The following is a 16,242-nucleotide window of genomic DNA, read 5'->3' on the forward strand; positions in this document are numbered from 1 at the left end:
GAATCGCCCTTAGAATGCCAGAGCCAATATTTTGCTATGAGCACCTCTATAATTTTAAAAGAACCTTCGGAATGCCAAGGTCCTCCTCAGGCTTGCAAGCATAATACTACATTCTCACTCACTCTGACTTGCACTCACTCTTACACTTATTCTCACTTACTCTGACTCAATAATTCTCACTTGCAATTCCTTTATCACGCACTGTCACTCCCTCATTCTAACTCACACTCCATACACTCCCTCACACTCATTCTTTTTCTCACACCCTCGCATTCGCTTGCAGTCACGCTTTCACTCATTTGCACTCTGACTCACTCACACTCACTTACTAACACTCAGTCTCACTCATTCTCAGGGACTCTCACTCATTTTCTCTCACCCACATTCTTACACATCCAGACACACGCACTCACACATCCAGACACTATCTCACATAAACACAATCTCACCCTCAAGCAAGCACACAACATACACTTATAAGTATATTTTACTTACCTCAGCTGCCAGTGTTACTGCTTTGGGTGTTTCGACTGGTTGAACTAAAGAAGTGTATTGCTGTTAATTTTGAAGGCTAGAATAAAAATTACTGAGCAGCAGGTGGCGGACGCCACAAACAAAGGATGGTGGGGAGGTGGAGGGAACGCAGGAGGTGTCGGGGGCAAGAGGGGTACACACAGGGGCAGGGGTTAGGAATAATATATAGTTTTTAAAATGTACCTGAAGCCGCTGCCCGCCTCTTGTCTTGCGCCTTCTCTCCTCATCCTGGTCTCAAAAGCCCCTGGGACATACTCCCATCCAATCCCCGTGCTTCAGAGCAGTGCAGGGATTGGCCTGAGCTGGTTGGAAAGACGCTCCACTCAGGCCAGGGAGTCTGTAGTTTTTCACGAGCCCCGCTGCTCAATACAGCTTGTCTGGAGAAACCTAAGTGTGCATGTGTGTTTTGGCTGGCCTGAGATAGCTGGACAAACACATTTGTGCACTTAGGGAGTACACATTGCACTCCTCCTCCCCCCCATGCCACGGCCCGCCACTCCCTACAGCGCTGGCTCAGAGCCAGCAAATGTGAAAGAAAAAAAAAATGCGAGAACAGCGTTTTATTTTTCATTTGCTGGCTCTGAGCCAGGCAGTGGGGCGACGCTCCTCTGTCACTGTGAGCAGCCAGTGCTTAATTTGAGCCAATGGTTTCTGGTGCCAAGCACCGGCACTTAATTGTCAACACCGGCACTTGTGACTGTCTGCCATAAGGTGGCGCTGTCTGGTTAAGTTAGAGATGACCACAACAACAGTTAATTGGTAATTCAATATACATTAAAAGTGACTATTATCTGCCCTCCAAGCCATTCTTAAAGCTTTGAGGGCCTGCAATAGACTGAATTGTCACACTTATAGGTTAGTAGCTGTGTTGTTACGTTCATTGGCAGCACGGCCGGGGCAATGGGTGGTGCAATCTGCACTGGCCTTCTGACGAGAGCCCTGGCACTTACCATTTTACAAATGAGGCACATGAGCAGCCACACTGACACCCCTTCGTGAAGCAGGTCACCGTGCACATTTGCAGCAGAGATCCGAATTCGAGATAAGCGCCAGTCTCTTCCCCCTCAGATGATACTGCAGGGTTGTGTTGCTGTGTTCTTGAACCTGCACACACAGGAGCGCAATGCGCAATTCCGTCTCCCCCTGACAAGACATAATTAACTAGCTGCTAATGGATGGATAACCGTGGCGACTATTCACATACCTGTTGCTTGGAGAGTTGTTTTTCTTTCATTTCTAATTCCGCTTTTAGCTGCCTTTCCAGAAGGCGGGCGTCTTTCGTGATAGTTGCTATAGTAATATCTTTGTGACGAAGCTTTTCCATCAGGGCGGAGGGTTCAAACTCCGTCCTTTCTGAGTCGTAGCCGGGGAGCTTCTCGCGCTGGTAAAGATGGTTCCCAGCCTGCAGGGGAAACACACAGTTTCACAGTCAGTCATACCATCGGGCACAGGCTTAGAACGTCTTTCAAAATGGGGCAGGTATGTGTGCGTTTAACTGGCGCAATCCTTAATACTAAACATCAGTGGAGTACGCAAGACCATGGGGCCTCCCTGCAGAATGGTACGGGGGCCCCTGACCCACATCTCACATTTATTGTTGAGACTTAGGCTGAATGGGGGCCCTGAAAAGTTGCCCCACCCCTCCCCCCGAAGGTTTGAGGGTCTTCCTACGCTGCGTGGCCTTCAAGGGCCAGAGTTATGCTTCTGCTAAACACATGTTTTGCACCTGACATGCCTGACTTGCCCCTTTAGCCATAAGGGTGCACAGATTCTTTAAAATTATTTGATTAAGGGGTGTCCAATGTAGGTCGAGGAAGGCCAGATACACGCTACATTAAAACAAAAATCCATATAATTATTATAAATGCAACTCTTACACAAAGTGGTAATCTTGAAAATCTGCCATGTATGTATGTATGTATAGTTACTCGTACAGCGCAAACCTCACTAGGAACACGAACCTTGCCCAGCAGGCAAAGCGTACAAACCAGGTTGCTTACATTGATGTAGGTAACATATATGTAATACTAAGTAGATCCAGCCCTCTTAGATCTGCGTTGGACACCCCAGGGGGGGGGTGGGTTATTTACAAGCCCCTTGCGCCACCGGTACGTCACTTTTTCCCATGTTAACATGTTAAAAGTGACGCATCTGTTGAAGTTCAAAAACCACCGTGAACTGTTTTATCTTAGTATATGTAAATTTATCAATGCATCCTAATTTTCTTTTTCTTTTTTGTCACTTCTACGATGTATGATTCTCATGTTTTTCCCCCAACCCTCAATATTTCTGCAATTTTAACTTCCATAGTTTTTGTTTCACATTATTTCTTTGATCAATATTATTCTGATGTAAGAGAGATGTCTTGTTTTTATAACTTCTGATTGTTTCTTCATGAACTGCCTTTTCTTCTTTATGCCTTAATAAACTTCAAACTTAAAAAAAAAAAAGTGACGCATCTGCGGCCCAAGTGACTTGTAAAGAAGCCCCCCTTAAAGGTGGCTTTAAAAGCTGAGTTACTGTATCCACTGTTACAGAGTGGATGGGTGGTGACCAAGCAGACCGTGGTCTGACCCGATGGTGGCATTTGCTGCTGCTGTTGCTTTCAGTGCACCAATACAAATGTAACTGTTTAGTTTCTAAATAGAATACACAAAGACTGCTATTTTTCTTTACGATGTATAGAACAATATATTCCTATAGGGGCCGATTCGCAGAACTAATCTGAGAAAAAATCCTAAGCGTACTACTTTTGGTATTCACAGAAGGCACTTACGATTTTTGGTATTCACAGGAATCACTTACGATTCCTATGCCCGATTCACAAAAATAATTTGAGACAAAATCCTAACTTAACGACATTCGGTACTCACAAAAAGCTGGACTGATCCCCTGGGGAGCAGGGTCAAGACTGATTTGCATATGGCTGGGTCCAATCTGGGGTGGTACAGTGAGCAAAAGAACAATGGACTAAACCCAGCTCTCTTGCTTGGGGGTGAGTTGTTAAAAAGTTTCAGCACTACGTCCATCATCTTGTGTTTGCTTTGTGCAGTATCTTCTGCCTTTTAGACCTTATTTTTCCTCACGTTTAAGTCAGTGTTCCACAGGGCCTGCATCGCTAGTCTTATAATTTAACATGAACCTCAGCCTAAGGATGTTCTTGCTCAATTCGATTGGTTGAAGATAAAAAAAAAACTTTTGGTGTGATTATCGTCTGCTTTGTCTTATAAATCTACATGGGTGGGCCACTTGCATGAACAGGATTTTCTCTTGCATGAATATAAATAATTTGAAACTGAATCCTATTAAAAGCCATTCAATTGTAGAGAGCGATTTGTTATAGGTAATTGTTTTACGTCATGCCTCAATGGAGAACATAATCCTGAAGTGGGGAAGACAAATGTAATCAGTTTCAGGGTGAGACGTCAGTGGATAATCAGTTGCTTTAGTAATAGTCTAGGAAATAGCAATGTTTTTAATTTCTTACTGAAAAGTGGATATTCATCTGTTAGCCGTAAATCTAGTGGAAGTTCATTCCATTTGACGGCTGCAAGTTTGGAAAAGGGTCGGTCTCCTGCTTAAACTCTCTTGGTCCTTTTTAAGCATGGGCGGAAAATCCGTTACGCTCGCGGATTTTGCGGATTTTCGGTAAATTCGCAATCCGCGAGATTCGCGAATTTCGCGCAAAATCCGCAAATCCGCGAGCAGCGGATTTTATGGCTTGCTCGCACTGTTCGCGTGAGTTCGCGGCTTCCCAGTTCAACTTCGCGCCCCGCGAATAAGCGCTAAATTGCAGAAATATGATCTTAGCAAAACTGAAACTACTTACCAGGTTCAAAAGTTCAAGCTCATCATTAGTAGCCATTTCCTGTAGTGCTTCCTGAGGGGCCCCTCCAGAGTTCAGTTGCCTACTTGCAACTATTATGTGACCCTGCTCTGACCCTCAGAATAGTTACACAAAGGTCCTGAATTACAGCTAAGGCAGACAAGCAGGAGCCAGGCTGGAAGTTCAAATCCAGTGACACATTAATCAGCCCCTAATTCATTATTGTCAGTTGGGGCAGGGCAGGTGTTGTAACTAATTTTGCAACAATGAAAGCACTTAGCAAGTGCAAAAGATCACTAATCAGGAAGCACTAAGGAAGCAGGTGCCAGCTAAAAAAATATTCTGTGACACATTAATCAGCCCCAAATTAATTCAGGTCACTTGAGGCAGGGAAGGTGTGCTTTGCTTTGCCACAATAATGTACACTGGACAACCAGAGGGTGCTGTGATGAAACAGAGGATGGCATGGGTGGGCCAGAGGGTGGCATGAGTAGTCAGAGAGTGGCAGTGGTGACAGAGAGTGGCAGTGATGAAGAAGAGTGTCCCAAACAGGCTTGACACGTAGAAACAACAAGTTCGCAAAACTTGCGACCCGGCAGGTAAGTTCGCGTTTGCGAAATTGTACAAAACCCTCGCGAACTGGCAGAAACCCGCGCGAACACACAAAAAAAAATCCGCAAATTCGCGAGAATTCGCGGATTTTGCGGATTGCGAGTTCGCAAATCCGCAAAATTCGCGAACCCGAGATTCGCAAAATTCGCCCATGCTTAGTCCTTTTGATCACCGCCAGTGCTTGATGGTGAGACCTCAAGTTTTATGGGGGAGCATAGAATTCTATCTAGTCTTGCAAGATATGGGGGCCTCTCTTGTGTAGCGCTCTGTGTGCATAGTAAAGGAGCTGGAACTTGGCCCTTTGACATACTGGCAGCAAGTGCAGCTCCCTCAGACTATCAGATGCAGAGCTATGCTTGCTTTTATTGTAAACCAGCTGCATTTTGGACCACCTGCATGCAAGAGAAGAGATACTCGGCCATGCCCACATAGAGCACATTTCCATAATCCAGTCTACTAGAAAGTAGAACCTGGGCAATAGATTTCCTGCAGTTGAAGGGGATCCAGGAAAAGGGTCTACAAAGTAGTTTTAGTGTATCGATCGAACTTGATCTTGCATGGATAGTGCGTTATCAAAGAGGATTACCAGATTTTTATCAATTTGCTTGGGTTTGGGGGCGGCTCACAGCGCCCGGGGCCACCAGGTACTGTGGTAGATTAGGTGTGCTCCACCGAAATGTCCACTCATTTGATGGACATTTTCAGAGTTTCCAAATCTTGATCACGGTAAGTACTCATTCCTAAGATGTTACGTTGTTCTCAAAATAAAGCGTATACCAGGGGTCTCCAACGAGTAGCTCGGGAGCCACTGGTAGCCCGCCAGTACCCTCAAAGTAGCTCTCAGAGGTAAAGTCAATCCCAGTATCTCATTCAGAGAGTATATGCAGAGACTCGAAGTATATTAAAAAGGTAGCACTGCTCATCTGAAGATCTCTAGCCAACCAGCCTACAGCAGGGACTCATCTTAACAATCAAACACATATTGTGTCGGCCTACTGAGTCTGCCACATGGCCACCTTTCTCCAGACTCGGACTAAGTCACAAAGTGATTGGCCATGTAGTAGTCCTCTGCATTATCAATTTCACCATGTGTGTGATCAGTGGGCCATAAATGAAGAGCGGTAGTGGTAGCCTGAGCAGTAATCAGTGCTGACTCACTATATTGTGTGACTGCATCAGTCAGAGTGAAAATGGTTCAGTTGGGTGCATCAGGAGCCAAGGCCTGAGGAAAGCTATAATCCTGAGCACAGACTATTAAGAGCCACATCTGCATTAATTTATGTGTGCGCCCATTATAAACACTATTGCTTTCTGTAAACTACACCGGGTGTCAAGGACCATCAAATAGGTATGCTCCCCCCCAACATTTGGGTTTAGTCTGTGGCACAATTGTGTCAGTTTATGGCATAATAGTGTCAATGACATAACTAGGGCCATCCTTGACTATTTTGGGTATTCTTGGTCTAGTTATGGTATACTGGCAGTGATCAGTGACATATTAAGAGTATGACTGCACTATATTCAGGTGTTCCTGATATAATTGTGGCTGCCCCTTGCGTCATAATGGCCTTGACTAATAATATTGTGGCCATCCTGGTCCTTATGGTGTTCAGCCCTGGCACAATTGTATACGGCTAAGCATTATTGGCATCATACAGTCGTCCTCTGTGCTATGGTGCCGTAGCTTATGACTGTAATAACTGAGCATTTAAAGAAGTCTGTCCATGTGAGGCGTTTTTACAGGTGAGAGCTCAATTAAATTGACAAGCTGATGTTTGGGGGCTGTGTATTTCCTAAAAAATGAAAATGTGTATTTTAAAGGACTTTATATTTTACAAACAAATGTTTTCTTCAGGAAAATTTAGTCTGTTTGCCCAAAATGGAAAGTGGTGATAGAAAAATATGTGTATTTTCAGACATTGATATGCTGATGAAGACAAAAGGTTGCAATTCCAAAACACATTCAAAGTTGATACTTAAAAGATAATTCAAGCTGAATTTATGAGACTTATTGCTGTGGTTATGTCCTTTGTGCCACAAGGCATGTGAAGATTTGAATGTTACTTTATCAGTCAGGTGGGGATATTGATAAATGTTTCCTTAGCATTTCTTCTGGTAACATCACCTGGAATACTTGGGTGCCACTTTCTAATCCTGCCTAGGGTGGTCATAGAGTAATGTATTTTTTTTTGTTTGGTGAACCTTTATTTGTATTGCAATCAGATACAGGTAAGGGCCTACAACCTTCTCGGCCGGCCGCGAAAAAAGGTAAAAAGGTAGCAAGCAATACGAAGAATTAGAGCAGTGCAAAAGCCGGAACGACATGTACACAGGAAACAACTCGTGGGCATACGGTCAGGTCCGAAATCAGGATTACAGAGGTTCATTTTTATATAAGGAGCTGAAGAAGTGCCATACAATCACACATGGTCCTACAACTCAGCACGCAAATCCGGATATCCACAATGAATATAAACACAGACGAAGTAGTGAGGTTACGGCACATAAATCAGGAGAGACATTGGCACAAATCCGATGAAGAGCAATCCCCAAACCCACCCCTCAAAGCAGTACACGTTACAGGAACCACGAATGAAGACGACACTATAGAAAAAGATAAAGACTAAATGGCCATGGAAATAAAAAATGGACAAACCCCACCCCCCTTCCCCCACCCTGCACACCTGCGGAAGGCCAAGGCCTACCCCCCAGCCGCGTGCCTGTCGCCCTAATGGAACCCGAAATTTAGAAAGAGAAAGAGAAAAGACAAAGAGCATAGATGGAGGAGGGCCCTCAAAATCGCCACCCAGCTCCGCCCATCACCCCTGTACGTGGAGGAAGTCCAAAAACAAAATGGAACATCGCGGAGAGCGTCAAGTACCAAGCACATCAAAGATACATCTCCAGTACAAACACACCCAAAGCACTGTCAGTTGACGTGGGGGCCACCGAAACCCAAAAATGCCTCACCCCTGGCCTCGTCTATCAACAGAACCACCCAATGATCCCTTGTCAATCAAGTTACAGTACTTTTTGGAGGATCTGAAGGATCCAACGAATCAATCCCGAATAATACCAAAAGAGGGTTCAGCAGTTCGAGTCCATCCAGACGTGTGCCGCCGAAGTCCAAGGGCAGCAATATCATGCCCGCGGGTGCCACAAAGTCCAAGCACAGCAATACCATCCATGAAGTGGAAATATCACTGTCTGGCGAATGCCACGGTGTTGTCGAGGCGGCCCGAAAAGGAGAACAGCAGCGCGTTTCTAGGATCAGGATAGGCATGTGTCCCAAAGAGGCACCAACGTGTGCATCCGCGCTGTCCAGGGAGGACGAAGCAACCAGGTCTCTCAGTAGTCCACGGAATCCAGGCGAGTCCAGAGTCCTCCCCAAGGAAGTAGAAACGGGCACAGAGGCACTCCATTGAAATCGGACTGCGTCCGCACTGGGCGGTGAAACAACAATGGCGGCCATTTTTCGATCCAGGTCCCAAACATTGCAAGTCAGGGACTCGCACAGATCCGTTAGGGCGGCCATGACGTCCTTGGGCGTGGGCTCCACAGTGCGCCGCAAGCATCCCACGTCCATGTCTACGGCAGCCATCCGATCGGGACATGGTCCGTGATGAGGGGTGTCAGACGCCATCTTCGTCAGTTCGGCCCCGTCCCACTGCACCTCACTGTGAGGACCGGCCCCAGCACAGGGCGCTGCTAAGTGTACGCCCGGAACACAAAGTTATGAGGCGGGTTCCCCAGGGAGAGCCACCAAAAGGCTAAACAAATGACCCTGCCACTCCCTGGGGGCTGCCCGCCTGTCTCGGGGGCGATCCTTGGATACGTCCGGGCACGGAGTCCGATGAGGGGGGCCAAGAGTCACGCACCCCCCTCAACTCCAGTAAGTCTCTCGGCCCCCAAGGCTCTTCGACAAGGGACCTGGGTGATGCTGCCTTCAGCGGCACTCCTAGACAACGGCACCCTCCGGCCGACTCCACACCACCAGAGGCGGCCACTGTAGTTGCAGTCGCCGCCGGCCGCCCGTTGCAATCGACCCCCCGGCTTCGTCACTGCACGGGCCGCTGAGCAATGCGAGGGGAATTCTCCGGCTTCACATCACGCAAGAATCTCAGGAGCAGGTGGTAAGTGAACGCTCCCCTTTTTTTATCCAACTACACCTTTGTAGTTCAGAACGAACAACAGGATGGGCATGCAGGGAAAAAGGGCTCACGAAGCCGAGCGGCTATGCGGCCATTTCGGTTGCTGGCTTGGCTCCTCCCCCCCCTGCCACTTTCTTGTCATAGAGTAATGTTGACATGTGCAGTTAATATTTTACAGCGATAAAATATGCAAGTAGCTCGATAGGACTTTCCTTGAGCTGAAGTAGCTCTCAAAACAGAAAAGGTTGGAGACCCCTGGCGTATACTGTGGTAATTGATATGTCTGTAGCAAGAAGTAATGTGAGCCAAATGTATGCTTTAAAACTAAATTTAAAATAACATAACATCACCAAATAGCCTTGCAGATCATCCCTAATCTCATCACTGGGTATTATAAATATATGTTTATGACAGTAGGAACCCACTGAACTGGTTCTTGCACTTTTCTGGTTCTTGCTGCCCTGCCACCTTCCATCCTCTACTAGCTTGCATATTTTATTTTTGTATTGTATTTAAGGGGTTCATCTTGGTCTTGTGTTCTGCGTGCTCCAGAGTCTTGGATGTCAGAGGCTTTACCATGAAGTGAAAGGTTGATGCAAGCAATGGGACATACACATGTATCATCTTATTATTACCCATGTCCCGTAACTCTGGAGATTAAAGCAGATGTGCTTTAATCTGTACATCTGTACATTGCACAATGACCTTCAATATTATCCTGGAGCCAAGGCTCCCTTATTCACTTTACACTCATTTCAGAATCCTAACCAAACACAACCACTGTGATGAGCGACAGCGTCCCCGCGGTAGGGATCATGGGAACCTGTAAGCAGCGGGTTTGAGGGATGACTAAAGACTCCATGATGTTGTGGCTGTAGCAAACAGTGATAGGATGTCAGCACACAGGTATGCCTTAATTTATCTTTACCTGTGTCCTGTCATTAAGATCAAAGAAATGTATTTTCTGCATGTACGGGAAGAGCTCCACAGTGCCAGACCTCAGGGGGCATTCAGTAACTATCAATCTTTTATCTTGTGATTGATGGTGGACTCTGGATATGCTGCAGCTGGCGTTCATATTTATTGAAAAAAGGATGGTGGACTGGGCAGATGTGACGGGGGGTGGTTGCATTTTGTAAATGACGAAGGACCGGGAAGCCGTTAGTCCTACAATCATCTGTCAGCAACACACCTCCAATGACAAGCTTTGTAAACAATGTACATTTGTAAGCAACATGTAGAAAAACAACCTTCATCGAAGTGTTATGCATCAATACATGATGTATTAGAACTCTGTGTGAATTATGTGGCAAAGAATACACCATCTTTGCAGCAGCCCATAATAAGTGGTTTAAATGTGTCTTCATTTTATACACACATAAGGGTACCAAAGAACGTCTTGTAATATAGTTGACAGTCTAGTAGCTGGGGTGGGCGGAGCTAGGTGGGCTGAGGGGAAGAGGAGGGGTCAGGACAGGATGAAGGCAGTTAGAGTAGGGACAGGGAAGGTAATAGAAGTATACAATAAAGCTCCAGTAAAACAGTAACCACAGTCTGTATTTCTTTGTAGCACAATGCTACAACTGGCGACGAGGGTGGGATACTAAACTCACTGCCTGCAACACCCTGTCCCAAGCAGCGTCGAGGAAAACGCTGCTTAGTGGAGCCACGCTGCCGCCCGAAGGACGAAGCCAGCAGCTGTTGAAACTGCCCCTCCAGAGTCTGCGAGGGAGCTGAGAAGGGCCGCAGAAACGAGCGCTGAATCGCTCGTTAGACAAGAAGCCAATCGCGTTAAAACGCGTCTCACGCCGGAAGCGTGTGCTCTGGGTGAGCAGCCTGTGTACAGAGATCGGGAGCCCACTCCGACCCTGTGTTGAGCCTAGAAAACGAAGAAGAAGTTTCCCAGAGCAGCGGACATCGTCCGCGACGTGCTGCCATCAAGCGCCGCTGAGCGCGCTATAATTCGAGCCCGGGTGCCGTCGGAGGTCGGAAAACCTCACGCCCGATGCGTGAGGTTTGGCATGCTGTCGGCACAGGAGAGCGGGAACTGCGAAAGTGAGCTGGGAGCCCACCCCAACCTCACCTGGTGGTCGCAGTGACTGAAGAGGAGTGAATCCTGGTGTGGACTGCCCCTGAAGACGATCGCCGGTGAGTCCCGAGTGCAGTGGAAGTGAATGAACCCAGAGAGAGAGCCTCGTGTATGCCTGCAGTGACGGCGGCCATCTTGAAGTCAGGCGCCTTTGTAGGACAAGACCCTTGATTGTTGCAGAGCGGCCATTTTGAAGTCAGGCGCCCAGTAGAAACAAGCATTGATGAGGACAAATAAACAAGCATTGGCTAATAGAAAAAAAACAAGCAATGTCAAAAGCAAATGAACAAGCATTGGCGAACATAATAGAAACAAGCAGTGGCGAGTAGAAACCAACAAGCAGTGGCGAGAAGAAACAAACAAGCATTGGAAAAGCAAATAAACAAACATTGGCGAGAAACAGCAAACCAGCACGAGCACCTACAAAGGTGATGCAACAGATATTGGCCAACGCAAGCGAGAAAACGAAATGAGCACAGACGCATGCAAGAGCCAGGTAAAAACGACAAGTGGACATAAATAATCACAAGCAAATGCAAGGAGTATAATAAGAGAACAAGCGCAACCAAACGCAAGCAACGGGTAAAGGTGATGGTGAACACATACCGAAGAGCGTAAAAGGGAGGAGCTGCTGGACAGAACCGCACGAGATTCAGAAGAGGGCAACACTGCGAAAGACAGTCCCAGGAACAAGCACAACACACACTGAAGTGAATGGAGGACTTGCGCCAGTGCACAGGGAACGCCCGAACGAACAAAGATGTCAAACGTGCCCAGCATCACCGCGGAAGAGTTGGTAACCACCTGCCACTAGCATGCGACTCAAAAGGAAAGGAACCTTGTGTCTAGCACAGTACAGCTGGGTGATGGACACTTCGGAACGCACAAAATCTAAGTGATTCACTGGCACATACCGTGATGATTGCAAAGATTATCAACGTCCCAGCACATGACCAGACCGAAGGTTTCGACTAAAGAGGATCAGCCAAGAAGACGAGAAGACGAGTGAACAGCCCGTGCCTTGCAAATATAATCTATCAGAATCCTCTTCTCATGGCAGGGGAAGAAGTAGCACAACGGTTCAATCCCTGCATTGAAGTACCACCCCCAGGGGTGCAGACGGATACCTGGAGTCTGTGTCTCAAACGGAACCAATGGCTGGCAACATTGGGTGACTTCCTGTACGCCAATGGTGAACAAAGAGAGAGGAAATGTCTAATGCTGCTCCTCCATTTGGTGGGTCCTGAGTGCCGATGCCCAATCAAAACATTTTCCAAAGAAGACACAGAAATCTATGAAAGACTCCAAGAGAAGCTATGTGCCCGGCTCTCCGCACAAGCGGAAGTGGATCATGATCGCATCGCTTTCAACACAGCTCGGCAGGAACCAGGCGAACCATTGCCAACTTTCATCATTCGGTTGCAAAACCTGGTACAAGGCTGCCATTTTAACACCTTTACGAATGAGGACGCAGTTTGACTCCGGATAATTGAAGGCTGCGCAAACCCCGACACAAAGCTCAAGATCCTGTGAGGAAATTGGTCATTAGAAGAAATCATTAGGAAGGCTGAAATTGGAATACACGTCAAGGCAAGAGACAGATCAAAGGACCTGCCTCTAGAGGCAAAATATCAAGATGCCTGGACGGATGAAACTCGGAAAATACACAAAACAAAAAGGAGAGAGAGGGAAGGCAGACCAGTGAAAAGACAACGGGAGAGACAAAGTGACAAGGAGCACTCCGAGTCAATCAGTCAAAGGACAACCTCAAGGAGTTCTTCACCCTCAAGGTGTCATTCAAAGTCTGATGAGGAGGGAGCGTCAAGTGGGACAGATCGCACTCCTGGACAAGATGGCAACCTGCACAACAAGAGAGTAAGGAAGACAAACTATAGAAGAAGAGATCAAAATGGTCAAACCTGGAAGTTGGCGCAGGAACGTTCTTCGCCAAGTTGTGAAGATGAGTCTGAAGGAACATCCAGCAGGAGAACACATCATACCCGTATCATGGGTGTCCGAGCACCAAATAAGTGGGAAGAAGAAATAGGTCGCATAAGACGAACTGACCCTCCCCAACAACGAACAGGAAAAGACCAACGCATCAATGGCACCTGGGACAACGAAGAAACCGAGAAGAAGTCGTTGATATGTGAGAAAGGCAAAGATGGAAAACCTCAAGATCAAACACAAAGAACAAGTACGTGGTTGTTGAACAACTTCTCAAATGAAACAAAGACAAGTCTACGAAGGCGCCCGGAGAAGCGTCTTAAAGACAACCCTGAGTCAAAGAACAACGTGTCACGGCCTACTCATTTCAAAAATCCATTACTCGATACACTCTCAAAGGAACGCTTTAAAAGGAGTATGGCCAGGAACTCCTCTGATTCAGAGAGCGCGTCCGTCCGATCCTGGAAGTCGACAAAAGACTTCTCTGACCCAGAAAGCACATCTATAGCCAGGAACTCCTCTGGTTCAGAGAGCGTGTCTGTCCGGTCCTTTAAAAGGGGTATGGCCAGGACCTCCTCTGATTCAGAGAGCGCGTCTGTCTGATCCTGGAAGTCGACAAAAGACTTCTCTGACCCAGAGAGCACGTCTGTTCAACCCCGTGAGTCGACCGAGTCAGGGTCCCGACAACAGCCATGGCGTCAACCACCCGAATGCACCATGGAACCAGAGGACATCCTTCCCGTCAAGAGCAACATGTCACACACTAAGGTCTCTGAATACTCAGTCACTCCACAAGACAATCTGTCATGTCAGTCACAAGTAAATCCGGACATAGATCAGACTCTGTCACCCCTGAAGGGGTCCGCAAGGCTGACTCAAAGGACCTACAAAAGGAAAACAGAGACAGTGGACCTTAGTCACCGGATGGGAAGGGACCAGCCAGTCACTCCGCAAGGAAAGCTGGACGTGTCAGTAGAGAGAGATCATCATCGGATGAGAGAGAGACATACCTATGCACAGATAGCCCAGGAGTTCGCCAGACAACCCGAGGCCGCGAATGAGTTATCGAACTAAACCAAGACAGTCTCGTCAGATAGTACCGTACTATTCGGTATACATGACCCTGAATTGAAGGACAGTGTTGACCTCGACCGGACCAGACAAAAGGAAGTAAAAGTAGATGCGGGTGCTCAGAAGAGGACCAGAACATTATCCACTCATGAAAGAGACCGAGCATCTGAACCATCAGTTACACCACAGGAAGGAAACATGATGACTGCGGAGTGTGAGAGTAAACAGTTCACACGCAACGTGGTCAAGAATGCCCTGATTAAGACAACGGAAAGATTGACCAAAGCCAAGCCCACCACTGATTCGACACTACTGAGGCTTGAAGAACAGGCTGTCCGCCGAGCCGTGTGGTGGATTGAAGAATTGTGAACACTGAAGACATTAAGCTCATTTTGTTAAGAAAGGGGGAGATGTAATATAGTTGACAGTCTAGTAGCTGGGGTGGGCGGAGCTAGGTGGGCTGAGGGGGACAGGAGGGGTCAGGACAGGATGAAGGCAGTTAGAGTAGGGACAGGGAAGGTAATAGAAGTATACAATAAAGCTCCAGTAAAACAGTAACCAGAGTCTGTATTTCTTTAGCACAATGCTACACTCCTCAATACTGGGTTTTACTTGCAGAGGACAGTTTTCATCTGTGTTGGTCGAACTGAAATAAAACATCATTACAACTCCCATAAGGCATTAGAATGTTAAAGGAAAGCCCAGCAACGGAAACTAGTCAAACATGCATTATATATATGCCTTGAATATAGAATGAATTTCTGTATGTATATATATATATATATATATATATATATATATATATATATTTTTTTTTTTTTTTCAAAGCAATTGAAATAATCACCGCACTCTTCTCGGATTTGGTTAAGCTTATTTAATCCATCACGGAAAAAACTTCCTCACCTACGCGTTTCAAACAGATTACTGTTCTTGCTCACGGTAGTTACAAGTCCGTTTTTGCTTTTCACTATATATACCCTCCTACCCATTTGGCAGTTAGGATGCATTATGGGAGGGGTAGTTTTTGGTTGAAACAACCATGTCAGGTTCCTTTTCCCAGTTAGCAAGTCATTTTTAAGATGACGTTATTAAGGTGTTACTGTTGACGGCTAAGTGCCTGATGGCTTGGAGGAATAGATCACTCCAAGGCAAGCTGAGTAATTAACTCTCTTGCAGCAATATGTACCAGTGTTGTACATATTGGTGGATGATAGCTAAGTGCTATATCCCAAGGTCATTGGCTTGTATCTTGGTCCAGGAGCCTGACATTATTTAAAATAAACGCTGTAAATAACAAACTTAAATTTCTCCATATATTCTTAGTTAACCTCTTACATTTCAAAGATCTAAACACTATGTACTCAAAGGAACCAATACGTCTAGTTTCAGTTTCAAATTTACATTTCATATGGCTATTATTCTTTTAATGAAAACACTTTTCTTTTGAGATAGATATCATAGTCAATGAAGACTTTCGTTGTTACTGTTGTGTGATTGTCTTATATTTTGGATCTCAATTAGTTCATAGATGTACATATAATTCCTCGTCCCCGTTCAATCCTTGGGGGGTCTTGGTTTTGAATTTTATTATTAGTTTGGATTCCAAACGTCTGAGTTTTTGTATGCGATTGCCTCCTCTTTCATTGTCAGGTATCATTGCTATTCCTGAGTATCTCACATTTAACCAGGTTTTGTTTCTGTGAGTCATGAGGTGTTTTGCCATTGCATAAGTTTGGTCCTTGTTTTGCATAGCCCTAATGTGTTCTAGCATTCTTTTCTTAAGGGCACATATTGTCGATCCAATATATCTCTTTCCACAATCACACTCTAGAAGATAGACAACATAATGGGATTCACATGTGATCTTGTTCTGTATTTCAAATGGTTGGCCTTTCGGATCTGTTATGGATTTAAGATTTTTGCCAATCTTGCACGCTTTGCACGATGTGCATTTGGTAAATCCTTTTTGTCTTTTTTCCAGCCAGGTTTCTTCTCTTTTGTTTACGAAATGG

General features: G+C 46.0%; 1 protein-coding gene across 1 annotated transcript in view; it reads right to left on the minus strand.

Moving 5' to 3' along the window:
- Nucleotides 1-16,242, minus strand: part of DEUP1 (deuterosome assembly protein 1) — a 388,243-nt gene that overhangs the window by 124,437 nt on the left and 247,564 nt on the right. Inside the window, exon 10 of the mRNA XM_086935316.1 lies at nucleotides 1,739-1,936. Coding sequence (XP_086791442.1) covers nucleotides 1,739-1,936 — 198 coding nt within the window. The remainder of the gene's footprint in view (nucleotides 1-1,738; nucleotides 1,937-16,242) is intronic.

The sequence above is a fragment of the Lissotriton vulgaris genome, chromosome 8 (assembly GCF_964263255.1).
Source record: "Lissotriton vulgaris chromosome 8, aLisVul1.2, whole genome shotgun sequence".
Classification (NCBI taxonomy): Eukaryota; Metazoa; Chordata; class Amphibia; order Caudata; family Salamandridae; genus Lissotriton; species Lissotriton vulgaris.